Source organism: Zalophus californianus, chromosome 13 (genome assembly GCF_009762305.2).
Source record: "Zalophus californianus isolate mZalCal1 chromosome 13, mZalCal1.pri.v2, whole genome shotgun sequence".
Classification (NCBI taxonomy): domain Eukaryota; kingdom Metazoa; phylum Chordata; class Mammalia; order Carnivora; family Otariidae; genus Zalophus; species Zalophus californianus.
In genome coordinates this window covers 53,325,709-53,344,826 of record NC_045607.1, presented here as the reverse complement: position 1 = coordinate 53,344,826, position 19,118 = coordinate 53,325,709, and the positions used below count along the sequence as shown (strand labels likewise).

General features: G+C 37.5%; 1 protein-coding gene across 11 annotated transcripts in view; it reads left to right on the top strand.

Annotated features, from left to right (window-relative positions):
- The window catches only part of CCDC171 (coiled-coil domain containing 171), a 316,174-nt gene that overhangs the window by 20,065 nt on the left and 276,991 nt on the right, over nucleotides 1-19,118 (top strand). For all 11 annotated transcript variants that reach the window (XR_003523902.1, XM_027616885.1, XM_027616882.1 and 8 more), the window contains 2 exons: nucleotides 7,710-7,845; nucleotides 17,370-17,544. Coding sequence is in view for 10 of the 11 variants with exons in the window: in XM_027616885.1 (XP_027472686.1) it covers nucleotides 7,710-7,845; nucleotides 17,370-17,544 (311 nt within the window). In the remaining variant the exon portion in view is untranslated. The remainder of the gene's footprint in view (nucleotides 1-7,709; nucleotides 7,846-17,369; nucleotides 17,545-19,118) is intronic.

Sequence of the window (19,118 nt, the reverse complement as noted above, 5' to 3'; positions counted from 1 at the left end):
AATCATGTAACAGAGTAATTTTCTGTTCGTTAAATCTGGTAATAAAACACTTGGGGTTGTGTTTTATCTCTTTTTAAAATTTCTTGTTAAAAAAATTCTTGTTTAGTCATTTTAAAGACAGTTATTTTAGTCATTTTAAATATATTTTACAAAGGCAGCATTTGTTGGGGGAATAGTCCTTGCTCATATTTAGTTTGAGAATAACTGATCTAGACAGCCTTTTCAGCAGGGATATGTGGGTGGGGCAAGGAGGATGACTAACGCGTACTTCACCTATAAATAGGATTTGCTATAGAGACATTGTCCACCTATCTTTAGAAGCTACTTTAAATCCTTTCTGGAGACAGGTATGAAATAAGTGAATAAAATATAAACTTTTGACTTCGTTAAAAATGTTTTCACTTTTGGATGGAACATCTTACCACACAAATATCTGTCATAATTTTTTTTTTTTAAGATTTTATTTGTCAGAGAGAGAGAGAGCGAGACAGAGATCGAGAGAGAGCACAAGCAGGGGGAGCGGCAGCGGCAGGCAGAGGGAGAAGCAGGCTCCCCGCTGAGCAAGGAGCCTGATGTGGGACTTGATCCCAGGACTCTGGGATCATGTCTTTTCATGATTTTTAATGACTAAATTGTTCTTTAGAATTCTAGAATTCTAGGATCTGGCTAAATGAAGCAAAACTCCTATTTACCACTAATTTACTTTCTGTTTCTATAGATTTGCCTTTTCCGAACAATTCATACAAATGGAATCATACAATATGTGGTCTTTTGTGTCTGGCTTCTTTCACTAGGCATGTTCTTCAGGTTTATCATGTTGTTAACAGGTATCAGTACTGTTTCTTTTTTACTGCTGGATAGTATTCTATTGTATGGGTATAGCACATTCTGGTTACCCACTCACCAGCTGATGGACATTTAGGTTGTTTCCGTTTTTTGGCTGTTATAAATAATGCTGCTCTGAGCATTTGTCTGTGAGCTTTTGTGTGGAGATGATATCATTTCTCTTGGGTAGATTCTTAGGAGCTGCATTACATCATTGTACAGTAAATTTATGTTACTTTTTAAAAGAAACTGCTAGGTTGTATTCTAAAGTGGCTGAACCATTTTACATTTCCACTGGCAATATACAAGAGTTTTAGTTTCTCCACATCCTTGCCAACTCTTGTTATTTTCTGATCTTTTTAAAAAAATTTATTTTAAGAGGTGCCTGGGTGGCTCAGTCATTAAGTGTCTGCCTTTGGCTCAGGTCATGATCCCAGGGTCCTGGGATTGAGCCCTGCATCGGGCTCCCTGCTCTGCAGGAAGCCTGCTTCTCCCTCTCCCACTCCTCCTGCTTGTGTTCCCTCTCTCGCTGTCTCTCTCTCTCTGTCAAATAAATAAATAAAAATCTTTAAAAAAATTATTTTAATTCCAGTGTAGTTAATTAACATAATGTGCTATATGTTTCAGGTGTACAATCTAGTGATTGAATTTTTTTTGATTGACTTTTTTGATTATAACCATTCCAGTGAGTATGAAGCGGTATGTTGTAATTTTAATTTGTGTTTTCCTAATGAGTAATGATATTGAACATCTTTTATGTGATTTTTTTTTGCCATTTGTCTGTCTTCATTGGTGAAAAGCCTATTCAGATCTTTTGCTCATTTTTAAATTAATTGTCTTTTTGCTACTGAGCTTTAAGCGTTTTTAAAATATATTTTGGATACAAGTCTTTTGTCTATTATTAGATATATAATTTGCACATATTATCTCCTATTTGTTGGCTTGACTTCATTTTCTTAATAATGTCTTTTGAAGTGCAAATGTTTTAAATTTTTATGAAGTCCAATTTTTTTCTTTCTTTCTTTTTTTTTTTTTTGGTAGGCTCCATGCCCAATGTGGGGCTTAAACTCATGACCCTGAGATCAAGAGTCACATGCTGTACTGACTGAGTCAGCCAGGTGCCCCTCCAGTTCTTTTCCTTTATGGATTGTGCTTTTGGTTTCATATCAATGAAATATTTGCCTAACTTTAGGTCATGAAGATTTTTTTCCTATGTTTTCTTCTAGAGGTTTTATAATTTCAGTTTTTACATTTAGGTCTATGCTCCATTTAAACTTACTTTTTTTTTTTAGAGAGCGAGCATGCAGGTGGGGAGTGTGGGGGAGGGGCAGATGGAGAGGGAGAGAGAATCTTTTTGTTTTAAAGATTTATTTATTTTAGGGGCGCCTGGGTGGGTCATTTGGTTAAGTGTCTGCCTTTGGCTCAGGTCATGATCCCAGAGTCCTGGGATCAAGTCCCACCTCGGGCTCCCTGCTCAGCAGGGAGTCTGTCTTCTCCCTTTGCCCATCTCCACTGTTTGTACTCGCTCTCTCTCAAATAAATAAATAAATAAAATATAAAAAAAAACATTTATTTATTTGAGAGAGAGAGAGCAAGGCTGCAGGTGAGCATGGGGGTGGCAGGGAGGAGAGGGACAGAGGGAAAGAATCTCAAACATAGTCCTTGCTGAGTGCGGAGCCCCATGCCAGTTTTGATATCATGACCCTGAGATCATGACCTGAGCTGAAATCAAGAGTCGGGTGGGTAACTGACTGAGCCACCCAGGTGCCCCTTAAGTTACTTTTTATGTATGGTGTGAGGTGAGGGTCTAAGTGAATGTTTTTATCCAGTTGTTATCAGCACCATTTGTTGATAAAAGACTGTTTTTTCCCCACTGAATTGCCTTGACACCTTTGTTGAAAGTTAATGGACCAAATATATGTTTATTTCTAGAGTCTCAATTATGGTACAGTGATCTACATGTCTTCTTAATTTAATTCCACACTATTTTGATTAGTGCAGTTTTTTAAAAAAAATATTTATTTATTCATTTGAGAGAGAGAGACAGCTCTCCAGAGCATGAGTGGGGGGAGGGGCAGAGGGGGAGGGAGAGGGAGAGAGAGAATCCCAAGCCAACTTTGTGCTGAGTGTGGAGCCCAGTGTGGGGCTTGATCCCATGACCCTGAGATCATGACCTGAGTGGAAACCAAGAGTCAGACACTTAATCAACTGAGCCACCCAGCTGCCCTGATTACTGTAGCTTTATAGTAAATTTTGAAAATAGGAAGTGAAAGTTCTCCCATTTCTTTTACAAGATTGTTTTGGTTATTCGGAGTCCTCTGCTTTTCCATATAAATTTTAGGATCAGCCTGTCAATTTCTGCAAAAATCCTGCTGAGATTATGGTAAGGATTATGTTGAATCTGTAGATCAGTTTGAAGATAATTGCCACCTTAATAATGACTCTTCCAATACATGAATGTGAATGTGGAATGTCTTTTCATTTATTTAGCTTTTTAATTTCTTTCTACAATAATTTTTATTTTACCTAAATCTATTTTTTTAAAAAGATTTTATTTATTTATTTGAGAGAGAGAGAATGAGAGGTAGAGAGCACGAGAGGGAAGAGGGTCAGAGGGAGAAGCAGACTCCCTGCCAAGCAGGGAGCCTGATGTGGGACTCGATCCCGGGACTCCAGGATCATGACCTGAGCCGAAGGCAGTCGCTTAACCAACTGAGCCACCCAGGCGCCCCTAAATCTATTTTTTTGATGCTATCATAATGGAATTATTTTTCTAAATTTCATTTTTGGATTATTCATTGTTAGTATATAGAAATGTAATTGATTTTTGTATATTGATCTTATATTCTGTGACCTTGCTAAAATTGTTTTTTTAGTTCCAGTATTTTTGTTTCTTAATGAATTTCTTAGGATATTTTTACAGGATCATGTCTTTTGCAATTAAGGACAGTTTTACTTCTGGGGTGCCTGGCTGACTCAGTTGGTAGAACATGGGGTCGTGAGTTTAAGCCCCATGTTGGGCATAGAGCTTATTTAAAAAAAAAAAAAAGGATAGTTTTATTTCTTTCCTTCTAATATATATGCCCTTTCTTTCTTTCCTTTCTTTCTCCTCCAGTACAGTCTCAAATAGAAGTGGACGTGTTTGTTTTGTTCCCAGTCTTAGGGGAAGTTTTCAGTCTTTCACCAATGATTATGCCAGCTGTAGGTTTTTCATAGATGCTTTTTACCAGATTGAGTAAATTTCCTCGTATTCCTTGTTCGTTGCATTGTTTTTTTTTTTTTTAATTGTGAATAGGTGTTGAATTTTGTCAAATGCTTTTTCTGTATTTATTGAGATGATTATGTAATTTTTATTTTAGTAAAATGGTGTATTACCTCAATTGATTTTTGGACATTAAGTCGATTTTTTTTGGGGGGGATAAATCCCACTTGGTCATGTTATGTAATCCTTTTAAGATGTTGCTGGATTTGGTTTGCTAATATTTTATTGAGGATTTTTTGCATTTCTATTCATGAGGGATATGGGTCTCTAGTTTTCCTTTCTTGTGATATCTGATTCACTTTGATTTTAGGTAATCGTAGAACGAGCTGGGAAGTGTTTCCACCTCCTCTAAAGTGAGGATTGATATTATTTCTTTTTTAAATATTTGGTAGAATTTACTAGGGAAGCCATCTGGACTTGAGCTTTCTTTGTGTTTAGATTTTTAAAATTATTAATTCAATATCATTAACTGTTATGGGTCTATTCAGATTTGTTTCTTTTGGGGTTAGCTTTTTTTTTTAAGATTTTATTTATTTATTTGACGGAGAGAGAGAGAGACAGTGAGAGAGGGAACACAAGCAGGGGGAGTGGGAGCAGGAGAAGCAGGCTTCCCGCGGAGCAGGGAGCCTGATGCAGGGCTCGATCCCAGGACCCTGGGATCATGACCTGAGCTGAAGGCAGATGCTTAACAACTGAGCCACCCAGGTGCCCCTGGGGTTAGTTTTGATAATGTCAGTTTTTCTAGAAATTTGTCCATTTGATCTACATTGTCTAACTTGTTGTCATAGAGTTGTTCATAGTGTTTATTATAGTCCTTCTAGGTTGGTAGTATCATTCCCTCTCTCATTCTTTATTTTTATAATTTGAATCTTCTCTCTTTTTTTTTTTTTTGGTCAATCTAGCCAAAGGTTTAGCAAGTTTGTTGATCTTTTTAAAGAAGCAAATTTTGGTTTCATTGATTCTCTGTGTTGTTTTATTTTAGTCTTATTAAAAAAAAATTAAAGTTACATATGTACGTTATTTAAAGCATCTCATGTTCTACAAGGCTTACTCACTGCTATTAGGAAAAATAGCGGTACCCATTTGCTTGTGACAAATCACCCTCTTGATCTCTAGGAACAATCATGTTCAACTCTGAGATGATTTTTATTTTAAAAAATTTTTCATTTGATTTAATTTACTTAAAATTTTTGTATTTTTTGTGTTGAAGTATCGTTGACACACAATGATACGTTAATTTCAGTACAAGATAGTGATTAAACAAGTCTGTGTTATGTTATGCTATGCTTACGGAAAGGGTGGCTGCCATCTGTCACTATACTCTGTGCAGGGGCCAAGCTCATCTCTGTATCGTTCCAGTTTTAGTATATTAGTTTCAGATGTACAATGTAGTGATTCAGCAATTCCATACATTACTTGTGTTCATCAAGACGCAAGAAGTGTATTCTTAATCCCCTTCATGAATTTCACTCCTCCCCCTGAAGCATTCTGTTGTCTTCTGTTTCCATCTTCTTCAAGAAGTCACTCCTGGAGGTTTCGGTCAGTCCAGTAGTCCAGCGGAGACAGATTGCCCTTTAGGTGCTGTGCTTTCATCTCAGGGACACGACCATCACCTGCTGTTCCTTTCTTCACGATCCTGGAGATCCCATTGCTATTTTTTTCTGTTTTGAATACCCTACTTTTGGGATCCCATGTCTTTCTCTTTCTCAGTTTAGGTCCTCTTGAGAAAGTTCATGGGAGGTAAATGTTTTGGTGCCTTGTAGATCTGAAATAATCTTTCTCATTCCCTTGTAACTTCTTGGGCATAAAATTCCAAGTGGAAATTATTTTCCCTTGGAATTTTTTCAGGCATCTAGGAGATTTTTTTTTTTTTACATTTACTTAATTAGCTTTTCATTCCTTAGTTTGTGTTTTGATTTCCAAGCATTCTTTTTTTTTTTTGGTTCTCTGAATATTTCATTTTTTATCACGTTAAGTTTTTGTTTTATGGATGTTATTTCTTTTCTTATTTTTCTGAAGGTATTTTCCCCCCCTCTTTTTAAAGTTCCCTTTTACCTGCATAATCTTTGAGGGTTCTTCCTCTCTGTCCCCCGATTTGGTCTCTGTTTTTCTAACTCTTACTTCCTAACTTCTGGTGATCCTTAGCTGACTGTTCTCATTTAGCTGATCGGAAGCTCAGTGTGTAAGGCTTTGTGTTTATGGCATTCTCTATAGGGTGATGTGGTTAAGGTGTTTGTTGGAGAACCCCTAGCATCAGCATCTTTAGGTCTTTTTCACCTTGTTGGTTTTTCACCTTCCATTTTCTGCTTGGCTGCCATTGTCCTGGCACACAAGATGTTGTAGAAGACCAGGGCTTTCACTTGTTAGATAATTTTTACCTTGAGTCTCCTATTTTTGGTATGGGGTCTTATACCATTTGTATCTGATGTCTCTAATCCACAGATCTTCTGTTTTATCCTCTCCAGGGAATAAACGCTTACCTAGTGTTCTGCCAGAGTGAGAGAGAGATCGGTACTCAGTTGTGTGGTGTATAGAGTAGAGGATCTGAGAATCTCATTTCTTTGGCAGACTTTCAATCAATTATCTTGTTTTCTGCTCTACTTTTACCCTATTTTCAAAGCTGTTGTCAATTGAGCTTTTGGGTGTAAATCAGGTTGCTTTCCCCATTTTTGGCTTTAAATTCAGTTCTCTTATGTAAATCAATTACCACTTATCCACCTGGTTTCCAACTTCTAATGTTTTATTGCTATTGCTCATCTCTGTGCTCTTTCTCCTTGTGGATTTTTATCTCTAAATTCTCTTTGCTGATACTTTCATTAAATTTTTAATTTTGGGGAGAGAGTGCTTTAGTCTGCTTTTTTTTTTTTTTTAAAGATTTATTTGTTTTAGAGAGGGAGAGTGAGAGCAGGGGGTGGGGCAGAGGGAGAGTGTATCCCAAGCAGACTCTGTGCCCAGCGTGGAGCCCATCGTGGAGCTCAATCTCATGATGCCGAGATCACACCTGAGCCAAAACCAAGAGTCGGAAGTTCAACCTACTGCGCCATCCAGGCGCCCTTAAGTCTGCTCTTTTTAATCCCCAATCTATATTCTGTCACTCACGCTTTTTCTTTTTGTAATATGTATTTATTACATTTGCAATAAATAGAATATAATACTTAAAAGGTAAAAAGAACTCAGTATTTTCCAAAACTATGCAGTCTGTGGCTCAGTCGGCTAAGCATCTGCCTTTGGCTCAGGTCATGATCCCAGGCTCCCGGGATTGAGACTGGAGTCCGGCTCCCTGCTCAGTGGGAAGCCTGCTTCTCCCTCTCCTCCTCGTTTGTGCTCTCTCTCACTATCTCTCTCTCTCTCTCAAATAAGTAAATAAAATCTTAAAAGCGAAACAGAACTACACAGCTTGTGATAGGATCATTCTTTAAGTACCATCTTGAAAGGGTAGTTTGTTTCTAGTCATACACTACTTTGTATTTCTACCTAGCTTTTGCAATCGACATCTTTTACTAGATTTTAAGTTTCTTTAGGGCAAAGACCATATCATGTTCCTTGTGATTTCTGAAAAATAAGTTATTAGAAATACCAGAAATAGACAGTGAGAATTTTATTTTATTATCTCATTTTATAGGTTGAAGAATGCCTCATCTGATGTAAAACAAATGTTTAAAAGTGAAGCAGACTTGGACATTACTGCTGATCTCAGAAAGAAACTCCATCGGGCTAAGAAAGAAAAATTAGAAATAACAACTAAGCACAATGCAGAGGTAGAATTTTTTTCTCTCAAATAATGTTAAAAGTAGAATTTGGTTATTTGGATTCATTTCATATTACAGACTCCATGTTTAACATCGCCATGATATTCTTGAACTTGAAAAGGAAATTATAGGGAGTGCCTGGGTGGCTCAGTCATTAAGCGTCTGCCTTAGGCTCAGGTCATGATCCCAGGGTCCTAGGTTCGAGTCCCGTATTGGGCTCCCTGCTCGGCAGGAAGCCTGCTTCTCCCTCTCCCACTCCCCCTGCTTGTGTTCCCTCTCTCTGTCAAAATAAATAAATAAAATCTTTAAAAAAAAGGAAATTATAATAAAGAAAATAGTTTTTTTTTTTTTAATATAGTGGAACTGTATAGGAGGGAGTGTTAAGTAGAAGTTTAATGAATTATGGTATTTGTATGTTGTCTTTATTTTAATTAACGGGTTAAACTTGATAAAAAAGTAACTGATGAATGCCTTTAGTGACTAAAGGATTTGTAAATTAGACATTTTTGAAATTTTAATTAGGTTATTTATGGCTCGATCATGGAACAATCTTAAGTAGATCTGAGTATAATTTAAAAAAAATTTTTTTTTAAAAAGATTTATTTATTTTAGAGAGACAGACAGAATGAGCGCATGTGTGTGAGTAGGGGGAGAGGCAGAGGGAGAGAGAGAGAATCCCCACGCAGACTTCCTGATGAGCTGGGAGCCTAATGAGGGGCTCGATGCCAGGACCTGAAATTATGACCTGAACTGAAATCAAGAGTCGGCCACACAGCCTACTGAGCCACCCAGGTGCCCCTGAGTATGGAATTTTTAGTCATAGTGTAATTCATAAATTGTCCTAGTTTCTCTTTGTTTTGTTATATCATTATATCTTTTATATGTGTATGTATAAATATATATATTTCCTGGTATGTGTATGTATTCCAAGGGTAGTAGCTCTCTTTTCCTCTAAGATAATTCATGAATTATATGTTTATATCACTTCTGTCGGTTGTGTTTTTTCTGTTTTCTCTTTTTCCTCTGTTTAAATTTTACTTTTTAAGTTCAGCTTAGGCAGCCTGGTGTGGTGGGAAGAATATCAGGTCACACAAATCTGGACTCATTCATGGCTCTTCCATTTACAAGCTAATGTGACCTTGGGCAAGTTATTTATCCTGTACATCATTGTTTTGTCACTGTGAAATGCTGGTGCCAAAGGGGTGTTGTGATAATTAAGGGAAATAAAATTTGTAAAGTGCCTATGCTCTATAATAGTGGCTGTAATTTATTGACATTTAAGCATAAACAGTGTTTTTTCCTTCCTTTTTTTGCTGACTTCTGATGCTGTCCCGTCAGGAAATCTTTTAAAGCACCCCTAGGTGAAACGAATGACCCCTTTCTTTGCTCTCCTACATGCTGTTACAGTTATTTTAGAGCCAAAACATTTATTTCATGCTTACCTGCTCTTCATTAGTCCATAAGCTTCCTGAGAGATGAAAGCTACAACCATGCTTTGTCCCTGTATCTCTCATGGTTCTTTCTGGCACACAGTAGGTCCTCAGTGGCTATGTGTTGAATAAAAAAATGACTTTTTTCAGATTGTCTAAGGAACAGGAGTTTCTGATTAAAACAGCAAGCAATGAATATATGACTGTTTTATTTGTACTTTTAGTGGCAGTTGAGATAATTTAAAGGGTAATTGCAGCAATTGCTTTTATTGACATTGTAATATTACATACTGAATATAAAATGATATTTGTTAAATGTATGTTAATTGTTTTATAATCTCCAAAACTTATTTTTTAAAACCAAATATGCATTTTACTTGGGAGTAATTGTATTGTGATGATCATTCTTCTATATTCTTTCACATATATTTGCATTTGTCATCAGAGTCCTTTTTTTTTTTTAAGGATTTTATTATTTGACAGAGAGTGAGAGACAGAGAGAGAGGGAGAAGCAGGCTCCCCGCTGAGGGGAGCCCGATGTGGGGCTCGATCCCAGGACCCTGGGATCATGACCTGAGCGGAAGGCAGACACTTAACCGACTGAGCCACCCAGGAGCCCCTGTCATCAGAGTTCTTAGACCACACTCTTCTCTCTTATTTGATCAAAATGTTTTGTTATATGTGTTCACATTAAAGAGATAGGAAATTATTTCAGGGAAGAATGATAATTTTCTCGCAGTAGGCTGTTATATTTGGTTCAATTCCAGTTTCATATTACTATTCATTCTTATTGTTTCAGTCATTTGTTTAGATGATTTTACTTGTATTATATACTAATTTTTTTAGTCATATAATTTCTAAATATGCCCATTATAAAGCAGAGCAGAGAGGAATGAAACTATCTAAAAACTAAGGCCATGTATTTGCTTTATTAGATACTTCTAATGCTAATACATATCATACTGGTGATTGGCATAAAATATCTTTAAAATCTGGGGTGCCTGGCTGGCTCAGTCAGTAGAGCATGTGACTCTTTTTTTTTTTTTTTAAGATTTTTATTTATTTATTTGACAGCGAGAGAGACAGCGAGAGAGGGAACACAAACAAGGGGAGTGTGAGAAGGGAAGCAGTGTTCCCGCTGAGCAGGGAGCCTGATGCGGGGCTTGATCCCAGGACCCTGGGATCATGACCTGAGCCGAAGGCAGACACTTTAACAACTGAGACACCCAGGTGCCCCGAGCATGTGACTCTTGATTTTGGAGTTGTGAGTTCGAGCCCCACCTTGGGTGTAGAGATTACTTAAAAATAAAATATTAAATAAAATAAAATCTATGTCCATTGGTGGATGAATGGATACAAAAAATATAGTGTGTTTGTATACACACACACACACATACAAAATGGACTATTTTTCAGCCTATAAAAAGAATGAAAGCTTGCCCTTTGTGACAACATGGATGGGCTTTGAGGGCATTCTGCTAAGTGAATAAATCAGACAGAGAAAGACAAATACAGTATGATCTCATATGTGGAATCTAAAAACAAAAAACCTAAAACCAGGCTCATAGATACAGAGAACAAATTGGTGGTTGTCAGAGGTTAGGGGTAGGGGGTAGGCAAAATGGGTGAAAGGGGTCAAAAGGTATAAACTTCCAATTATAAAATAAACAGGTCATGGGGTTGTAATATACAGCATGGTGATTAGAGTTAATAATACTGTACCATGTATTTGGAAGTTGCTAAGAGAGTAGATCTTAAAAGTTCTCATCACAAGAAAAAAATTTGTAATTTTGTATGGTGACAGATGTTAACTAGACTTACTGTGGTGATCATTTTGCGATATATACAAAATATGAAATGTTGGGTACCAGAAACTAATATGTCAATTATATCTCAATAAAAAATAAATACCTTTAAAATCTCTAGGAATTTTATTGTTGTGGGTTCTTAGATAAATTATTTAATTTTTCTGAGCCTCAATTTTCTTTGACAGGTTTAGAAATAGAAGATTACTTTTGAGATTTATTAGTAGGCAGAGGGTATGGAGAGAGGAGTTGCTTATAAGACTCACTGCTTCTAGATGAGACTAAGTTGCACTGATGTGGATGATTGGGATGGGACAAAGCCACAGGATTTTCAGTGTTGCAGTGGTCATTAGAATCATTTGAACACGGTCATAGAGATGTGTGAAATAGCACATGAGAACATGAGGCTATTCAGATATTTCCTTGGTCCAGACAGTGATGATAGAACAGGAAAATCTTCTAGAGAAACGAGGATGGAAGAGGGTAAAGAAGAGCAGTATAACTTTCTTTAGCCAAAAGATACTGGAAACTTAGGACCAAGTAGTAGACTTTTTAGGCTTCAGGACCTGAAGATATTGTTTGACTGATCTAGCCAGTCCTCTTGAGTAGGGGTTCTTAAGAGGGAATCCTTAGAAACAGAGACACCAAGGAATCCATATACTTAGATGTGGAAAAATTATATTTTATGTTTATTAACCTCTAACTCATTAAGCATTTCTTTCAGTTATGAAAGGCTTAACCCAGTTGGCCCTCCTTTAACAAACCATCGTAGTATTAGCAGGACTTTTGACTTTATATTCAGTAGAAATCACATATACACAATTCAGTTATTGCAAGTTTCAAAATATTGTTTATACCTGTCACTACCTTGAAATTACACTGGTTGTGATTCCTGTATGTAGAACTTGTTATTTAGTGGCTTATTAAAGAAGTACATTGTGGCATCACAGATTTGCTTTTATTTCACATATTTGTTTTTATACTTTGATTTTTTTTTTTTATTCTGAGAAGGCTTTGCCAGATTGCAGGGAGGGTCATGGCATAAAAGTTGTAACAAACCTTTCTCTGAGAGGCTGAGGCATGCTGTAGAGGATCTGAGGGAAGATATGGAGGATGCCACAGAGAGGAAGAGGTTCGAAGATAGCTGGCTGAGCATGAAGATGTTAAAGAATGCAGACCTGTTTTCAAGGAGGGAGATCCCGCTTTGCTGCTGTCGCGTGTGTTGAACCCTTAAGTGAGAAAACAACCTCATGAGCAGAGGCTAGGTTTCTATCAGCTGTGTGGGTAGCTTGAGAAATCAAATATTGTCCAGTCAGGAAAAAAGAGGGACATTAATAGAGGGAATTGGTTGTACAAGTGATGGAAGACCTAGGAATCCAAATAGAGAATGGTGAGGTCACCCAGAGATAAGTAATAGCAGGAAGCCACCACCGCCTATAGGCCAGAGGGCCAATGGGAAGAGATGATGTGACCAGAGTCTTGAAGTTGGGGCTGTTTGGGGGGAGGTAGAGCCATGGTAAGGGCTGTTCAGTGTTGAAATGTTGGAGGAAAAGAAGGGGGGTCGGACCTTGAAAGAGATGCAGCTATTGCCAGAGACATTGCTAGAAGTCAAGCCATTTGGCAGTGGAGCATGGGAATTGTATAATAGAGCAGATGAAGGGTGTTGGGGAATGGACCAGAGATCGATGGGCAAATGATTGGCAGTCCACACCTTATGATCTATCACCCCTGTGCTCATATGTCACTCCCATACAGCAATAGCTTGTTTCTGCATAACATTGCAGGTTGCAACTCAAATATCCTCTATACAAAGGTGCTCCCACCCTTGCCAAAATGGAGGACACAAAGGCTTACTTATCCTTGCATCCATCTCACAGATGATACACATCCTCACTATCAGGTCTTTATAATTTGGTACTTCATGAATTTAATTGAAAATTTACTCTTACCAACATTCTTCATATGATGCCAGAGGGGAGGAGGCAACCCCCCCCCCACTAATATATACATATAACGGATATGCAAAAAGCAGCTGCAGTTCTTATTCTTGGAGATGGTCCTAAGGTTACAATGATAGAAACGTAGGACTTTATATTTCAGAGGCTCAAGTTAGGATTTTGCTCATCAGATTTAGATCTTTTGTTTTTCTTATTGTTTGTTAATTTAGATCAAATAATGCTTTAGAACTGCTTTTTGAATATGGTAGGCATTAGCTACATGTGTCTGTTGAGCACTTGAAATATGACTAGTCTGAATTAAGATGTACCGTAAATGTAAAATGCTGGATTTAAAAACTTGGTACAAAAATGCAAAACATTTCACTAATAATTTTTCATATGATTACATGATATAATGATAATCTTGGATATATTAGGTTAAATAAAAGACATTAAAATTAATTTCATATATTTCTTTTTAAAATGTTGCCACTAGAAAATTTAAAATTACACGAGACTTGTGTTATGTATCTATTGGACAGAGCTGCCTTAGAAGGCTGCCCATCTCTTTAATTCCTATGTACAACATAATCAATTAGATGCCACCACAAATACCTGGGGTCAGGAGGCTAGAATTACTACTATAATCCTGCTGTCCACTGTAGTAACTGTTCTCACCTTGTTTCTCTTGGTTAATTGCTACCACTTAGACTTCACCATGCTGGAATTCCATTATTTTAATTGAAACTGGGGAGTCCATCTCAATCGTGATGTATCCACCATTACCTGCATCATCTACTATAATCCCTGGTGTATGGAGATTAGCTACCAGAGCTTTCTAAGGATGCTTGTGCTGTCCACTCCAGTGTATTTTTTAGCATTTTAATTAGGAATATCCTTTGCACTCTTTTTTTTTTTGAGCTTTCAACTTTTATTTTTTTAATTTAAATTCAGTTAACACATAATGTATTGTTACTTTCAGAGGTAGAGTTCAGTAATTCATCAGTTGCATATAACACCCAGTGCTCATTACATCACGCACCCTCCTTAATGCCCATCACCCAGTTACCCCGTCCCCCCACCCACCTCCCCTCCAGCAACCCTCAGTTTGTTTCCTATAGTTAAGAGTCTCTTATGGTTTGTCTCCCTCTCTGATTTCATCTTATTTTATTTTCTCTCCCTTCCCCTGTGATCCTCTGTTTTGTTTCTTAAATTCCACATATGATTTCAATCATATGATAATTGTCTTTCTCTGCTTGACTTATTTCACTTAACATAGTCCCCTCTAGTTCCATCCATGTTGTTGCAAATGGTAAGATTTCATTTTTTCTCATTGCTGAGTAATATTCCATTGTATATATATACGCGACATCTTCTTTGTTCACTCATCTATCAGTGGACAACTGGGCTCTTTTCCACAGTTTGGCTCTTGTGGACATTGCTGCTATAAACACTGGGGAGCAGGTGCCCTTTCAGATAACTACGTTTGTATCATTTGAGTTCCTTTGCATCTTGAAGAGGATGTAGTTAGGGAAAGGGGAGGTTTCTGGTTTGCTCACATTAAACCACACCCATCTCCTAAGTCTCCATATTATGTCAGGAAAGTGCTGGCGTTTGGACTTTATTAAGTGATTGTAGGCTGGTGTTGAATTTAACTTACAGCCACCCATCCTAGCAAACTGTTAGAACTAGCTTATTAAATCCAAACCAATCCTATGTATGTTCTGCAGGTTTCTGCTAATACAAGATTAGCAGGATCTTGCATTTCTTTTGCTACATAAGCTATTTTCTCCTGGAGCAGACTATGCATTTCTCCTACGACATACTGAGATCTGAATTTATCCATGGTGACAAAGAGTGGTGGACGTGTGCTTGCAAATCCTCTTGCAAGGCAACTGTTTCAGGCGTGCTCATTAGTTAAGTCTTTAAGCCAGGGAAGGCTAATTATTTCAGACAGAGAGGAGAAGCTGCTTTTGTTGGTGAGGGATGTTTAGAGGGGATTTGGAAGTTTATGATTTTCAGGTTTTTGTCTAATTCCCAAAGCCCTCATCCCATTTCCTACCTTCCTACTTAATGCCCAACTGATACATACTATCTTAACATTAGAAACTTGGTGAGACTCTTCATTCAACTTGTAATTCTGCAGTCCCCATAATTAGATTTTCTGTCTGATCTTTAGCCTTTTCAGCCATGGAGCTATAAGAAATAAGAGAATCTTTTAGTCAGCATAGAAACTCTGGCTTTCTGACTGTTTTGAACTGAGATTCTAAAGCTCTGAGATTTATCATTTTGTTTTTAAGATTTTATTTATTTATTTGACAGAGAGAGAGGGAACACAAGCAGGGGGAGTGGGAGAAGCAGGCTTCCCGCTGAGCAGGGAGCCCGAAGCAGGGCTCGATCTCAGGACCCTGGGATCATGACCTGAGCCGAAGGCAGACGCTTTAACGACTGAGCCACCCAGGCGCCCCTATCATTTTGTTTTTATAAGTTCTCTAACATAGTCACATTTAACCTTCCTACCCTACAGGTCTTGAAATAAACAATGCTGCCCTAATGATTAAGTGCAGTTGCTACCTCATCTCCCCAAGGCTTGTCCCTCAACTGGCATTTTATTATAAACTGCTCATGATAATTTAAGTAATTGTGATCCCACTGTATGCCATGGATCACTGCAAAAGTATCCCATTTCTACCTGCAAAGGGATCTTCAGTGATTGACAGGAGGGACTATCCAGGAGAATTTGAAGCAACAGGGAAGACAGGGACGCTGCTGAAAGTAGATCTGGAGCGGGAGAACTACCCTGGGTTCACTACTTCTGCCCTTATAAGTATATCACAAGTGCCTCATAGTGGTCAAACCGGAGAGGCCAGTTGTCAAGGGAACCTGGGAAATGTAGTTCGACAATACAGAGCATAGCTGTAGAAGAATAGGGAGGGGTCTGGGGGCAAACAGGTGAATGCCTGGCACGACTGGGAATGCCCAAATGTTAACAATGTTAGTCTTATGAGGGGGGGGACAGTGGGCAGGGAGGGTTAGAGTGATTCTGAAACAAAATAAGTTATCTTGAATACGTAATTAAGATTCTATGATTTTTTCTTTACTATTAAAAGATATTTGTAAATTCTTATTTTGTAAGCATAAATATTTTGAAGATGTTGACTTTGCTAAAATTTTTTAAAAATAAAAATTACTATTTTTTATTTATACATGGAAAAGTGTGTAATTCTGCTGCATTTTACATATTAACAGCTACTTGTGGTAATTTCTGATGTTGCCCTTTGGAAATTCTTTCATCTTTTCTTATCTGGTATTGGGACCATCTTTTTCTAGTCTGGTATAGTAGCTCAGTGCTTTCCTACGTGATGCCTTTCTAGCATTCTCTCTCATCCACCATCTCTTTCTTGACCACAGCAAGACATGATTTTACTTTTCTTTGAACTATTGTAACATTTTTACCTCTTTTATAAAACTTGTCCTGTATGCCTTTCTATAGCATTTCATTACTTGAGATCTGGGACTCTATAATGTTTGTTTTTATATCTTTCACTGTACCTGACACATAGGAAGTATTTAATATTACTTATGGATTACTGATTAGATCATAGAATTTTGGAGTGGGAATGGACTTTATAAGTCATTTAGTTCTGACTCTGACTTATCTTCTGTCACATTACTCATGAAAAGTTATTAGATAAATTAGGTCTAGTTATTAACTATCTACTTGTCTCGATATTAGATAAATTAGATATTAGTTCATTAAAATCCCTGCAAAATTGGCACTTTTATTACTTCATGCTCTGTCAGTAATGTCATAATCAAGAGAAATAATGCAGACAATATTTACTGAACTATGCTTTGATGCAATTTGCTTCTTGACTTCATATAAGGAATAGGAAGCGGAGAGGAGAGAATGAATTTTAAAGTACTTACTATGTGTCATTTTTCACTTCTTAGCCATGACTATTTCTGATTAAAACTTGCAATTTTTAAGGGACTCCTGGCAGGCTCAGTCGGTAGGCATGTGACTCTTGATCTTGGGGTCATGAGTTCAAGCCCTACATTGGGCAAAGAGCCTACCTAAAAAAAAAAAAGTTGTGATTTCTCTTTATTTTTATAGGATCATATAAGCATTTTTTGTTTTTTTTCTCTAGTGGCTTCTCTAAAATTAGAAAACTAATGAGTGTCATTTGGTAAGGCTAGTACTTCTTTTCCAGTCTTTTAGAAAAATATAAATTCATAAATTCTTGTCTTATCAATATTATAGAAACATTTCTCTAAGACATTTAAATGTTTGGGTGCACGATCTCATAATCTTGGTGCCATATTTTAATATTGGTTCATGATCTCGAAATCTGTTTTAGCTGGCAAGCTACGAGAGCCAGATTGCCAAGCTGCGATCTGAGGTTGAAAAAGGAGAGGCATTGCGACAAAGCCTGGAATATGACCTGGCCGTTGCTAGAAAGGAAGCTGGTCTCGGGAGACGGGCTGCTGAAGAAAGATTAGCTGAGGCACATAGGATCCAAGAAAAACTCTGTGGTAAGACTATTCTATTTTTTCCCGTGTTTAGGGTTTTAATCTTATTGTGTAGCATCGCTCACTTTGCATATGTTCACCATATAGGGTCAGAGGTAGGCCTTTGATGGACACACCCTTACCGGGTGTGTATAAAGTCTTCTAGCACTCATGTGAACATTCAGCTACTTTACATTAATTTTTTGTATGTTGTGCATGTGAAAAAGGGGTTCAAAATTCTGTTAATCACTTTGTAGAGCAATTCCATGAATAATCAATCAGCAGAATCATATAGGGATTACAAAAAAAAACATTCACAGGCCCCCTGTCACATGTTTTCTGAATTAGAATTTCTAGCTTGAGAGAGTCTATATGTTCAAGAAGGACTGCAGGTGATTTTGTTGATTGGCTAGGTTTGGGAACTGCGGGGTTAGAGGGTGGTGCCTAGAAAAGTAAAATGTAGTGGATTTAATCCTCAAAAGCTCTCTGTTATGTAGCATATGAGCACTTAAAAATCTTTTTATTTGAGTACAATGGAGGTAGGCGCCTGGATGGCTCAGTCAGTTAAGCGTCTGCCTTTGCCTCAGGTCATGATCCCAGGGTCCTGGGATCGAGTTCGGCATTGTGCTCCCTGGTTGGTAGGGAGCCTGCTTCTTCTTCTGCCTGCCGTTCCCCCTGCTTGTGATCTCTCTCTGTCAAGTAAATAAATAAAATCTTAAAAAAGTATAACATATGCAACGAAATGTGCCTAATGTAAGTGTATAACTCATAAGAAGCACTCAGATCATGGAATGGAAAATTACCAGAAGTCCTTCCACATGGATTTATTTATTTGTTTATTTATTTATTCTGATTTTTTTTTTAAGATTTTATTTATTTATTTGACAGAGAGAGACAGCTAGAGAGGGAACACAAGCAGGGGGAATGGGAGAGGGAGAAAGAAGCAGGCTCCCCACTGAGCAGGGAGCCTGGTTCAGGACTCAGTTCCAGGACCCTGGGATCATAACCTGAACTGAAGGCAGATGCTTAACGACTGAGCCACCCAGGCGCCCTGTATTCTGATTTTTAATAGCAAGGATGAATTATGCCTCTTTTTTGTACTTCATATTAAATGGAATCATGTAAAATGTACTCTTTTATGTCTGGCTTCTTTCCTTCGACATTGTGTGTGTGAGTTCATTCATATTGTTGTGTGAACTTTGTATTGATGCTTAGTATTACATTGTATGACATACCACATATATTTATCAATTTCTGTTAATGGGCACTTGGGTAATGTTGCTATGAATATTCCTTTTTTTTAAGCTTTTATTTTTAAGTAATCTCTATACCCAATGTAGGGCTCAAATTAACAGCCCTGAGATCAAGAATTGCGTGCTTTACTGACAAGCCAGCCAGGCGCCCCAGTGTTGTTATGAACATTCATGTATGCAACAGGTTTTAATTAAGAGAATGCTGAACCTGAATTCAGAAGACTTAGATTTAGATCCTGGTTTTACTACTTACTTAGTGACATTTGAGCCTAGGTTGTTTTAAGGATGAAGTGAAAAAAATGAAAGTTCTTTGTTAACCACATGGGACTAAACAAGTGTTAACTT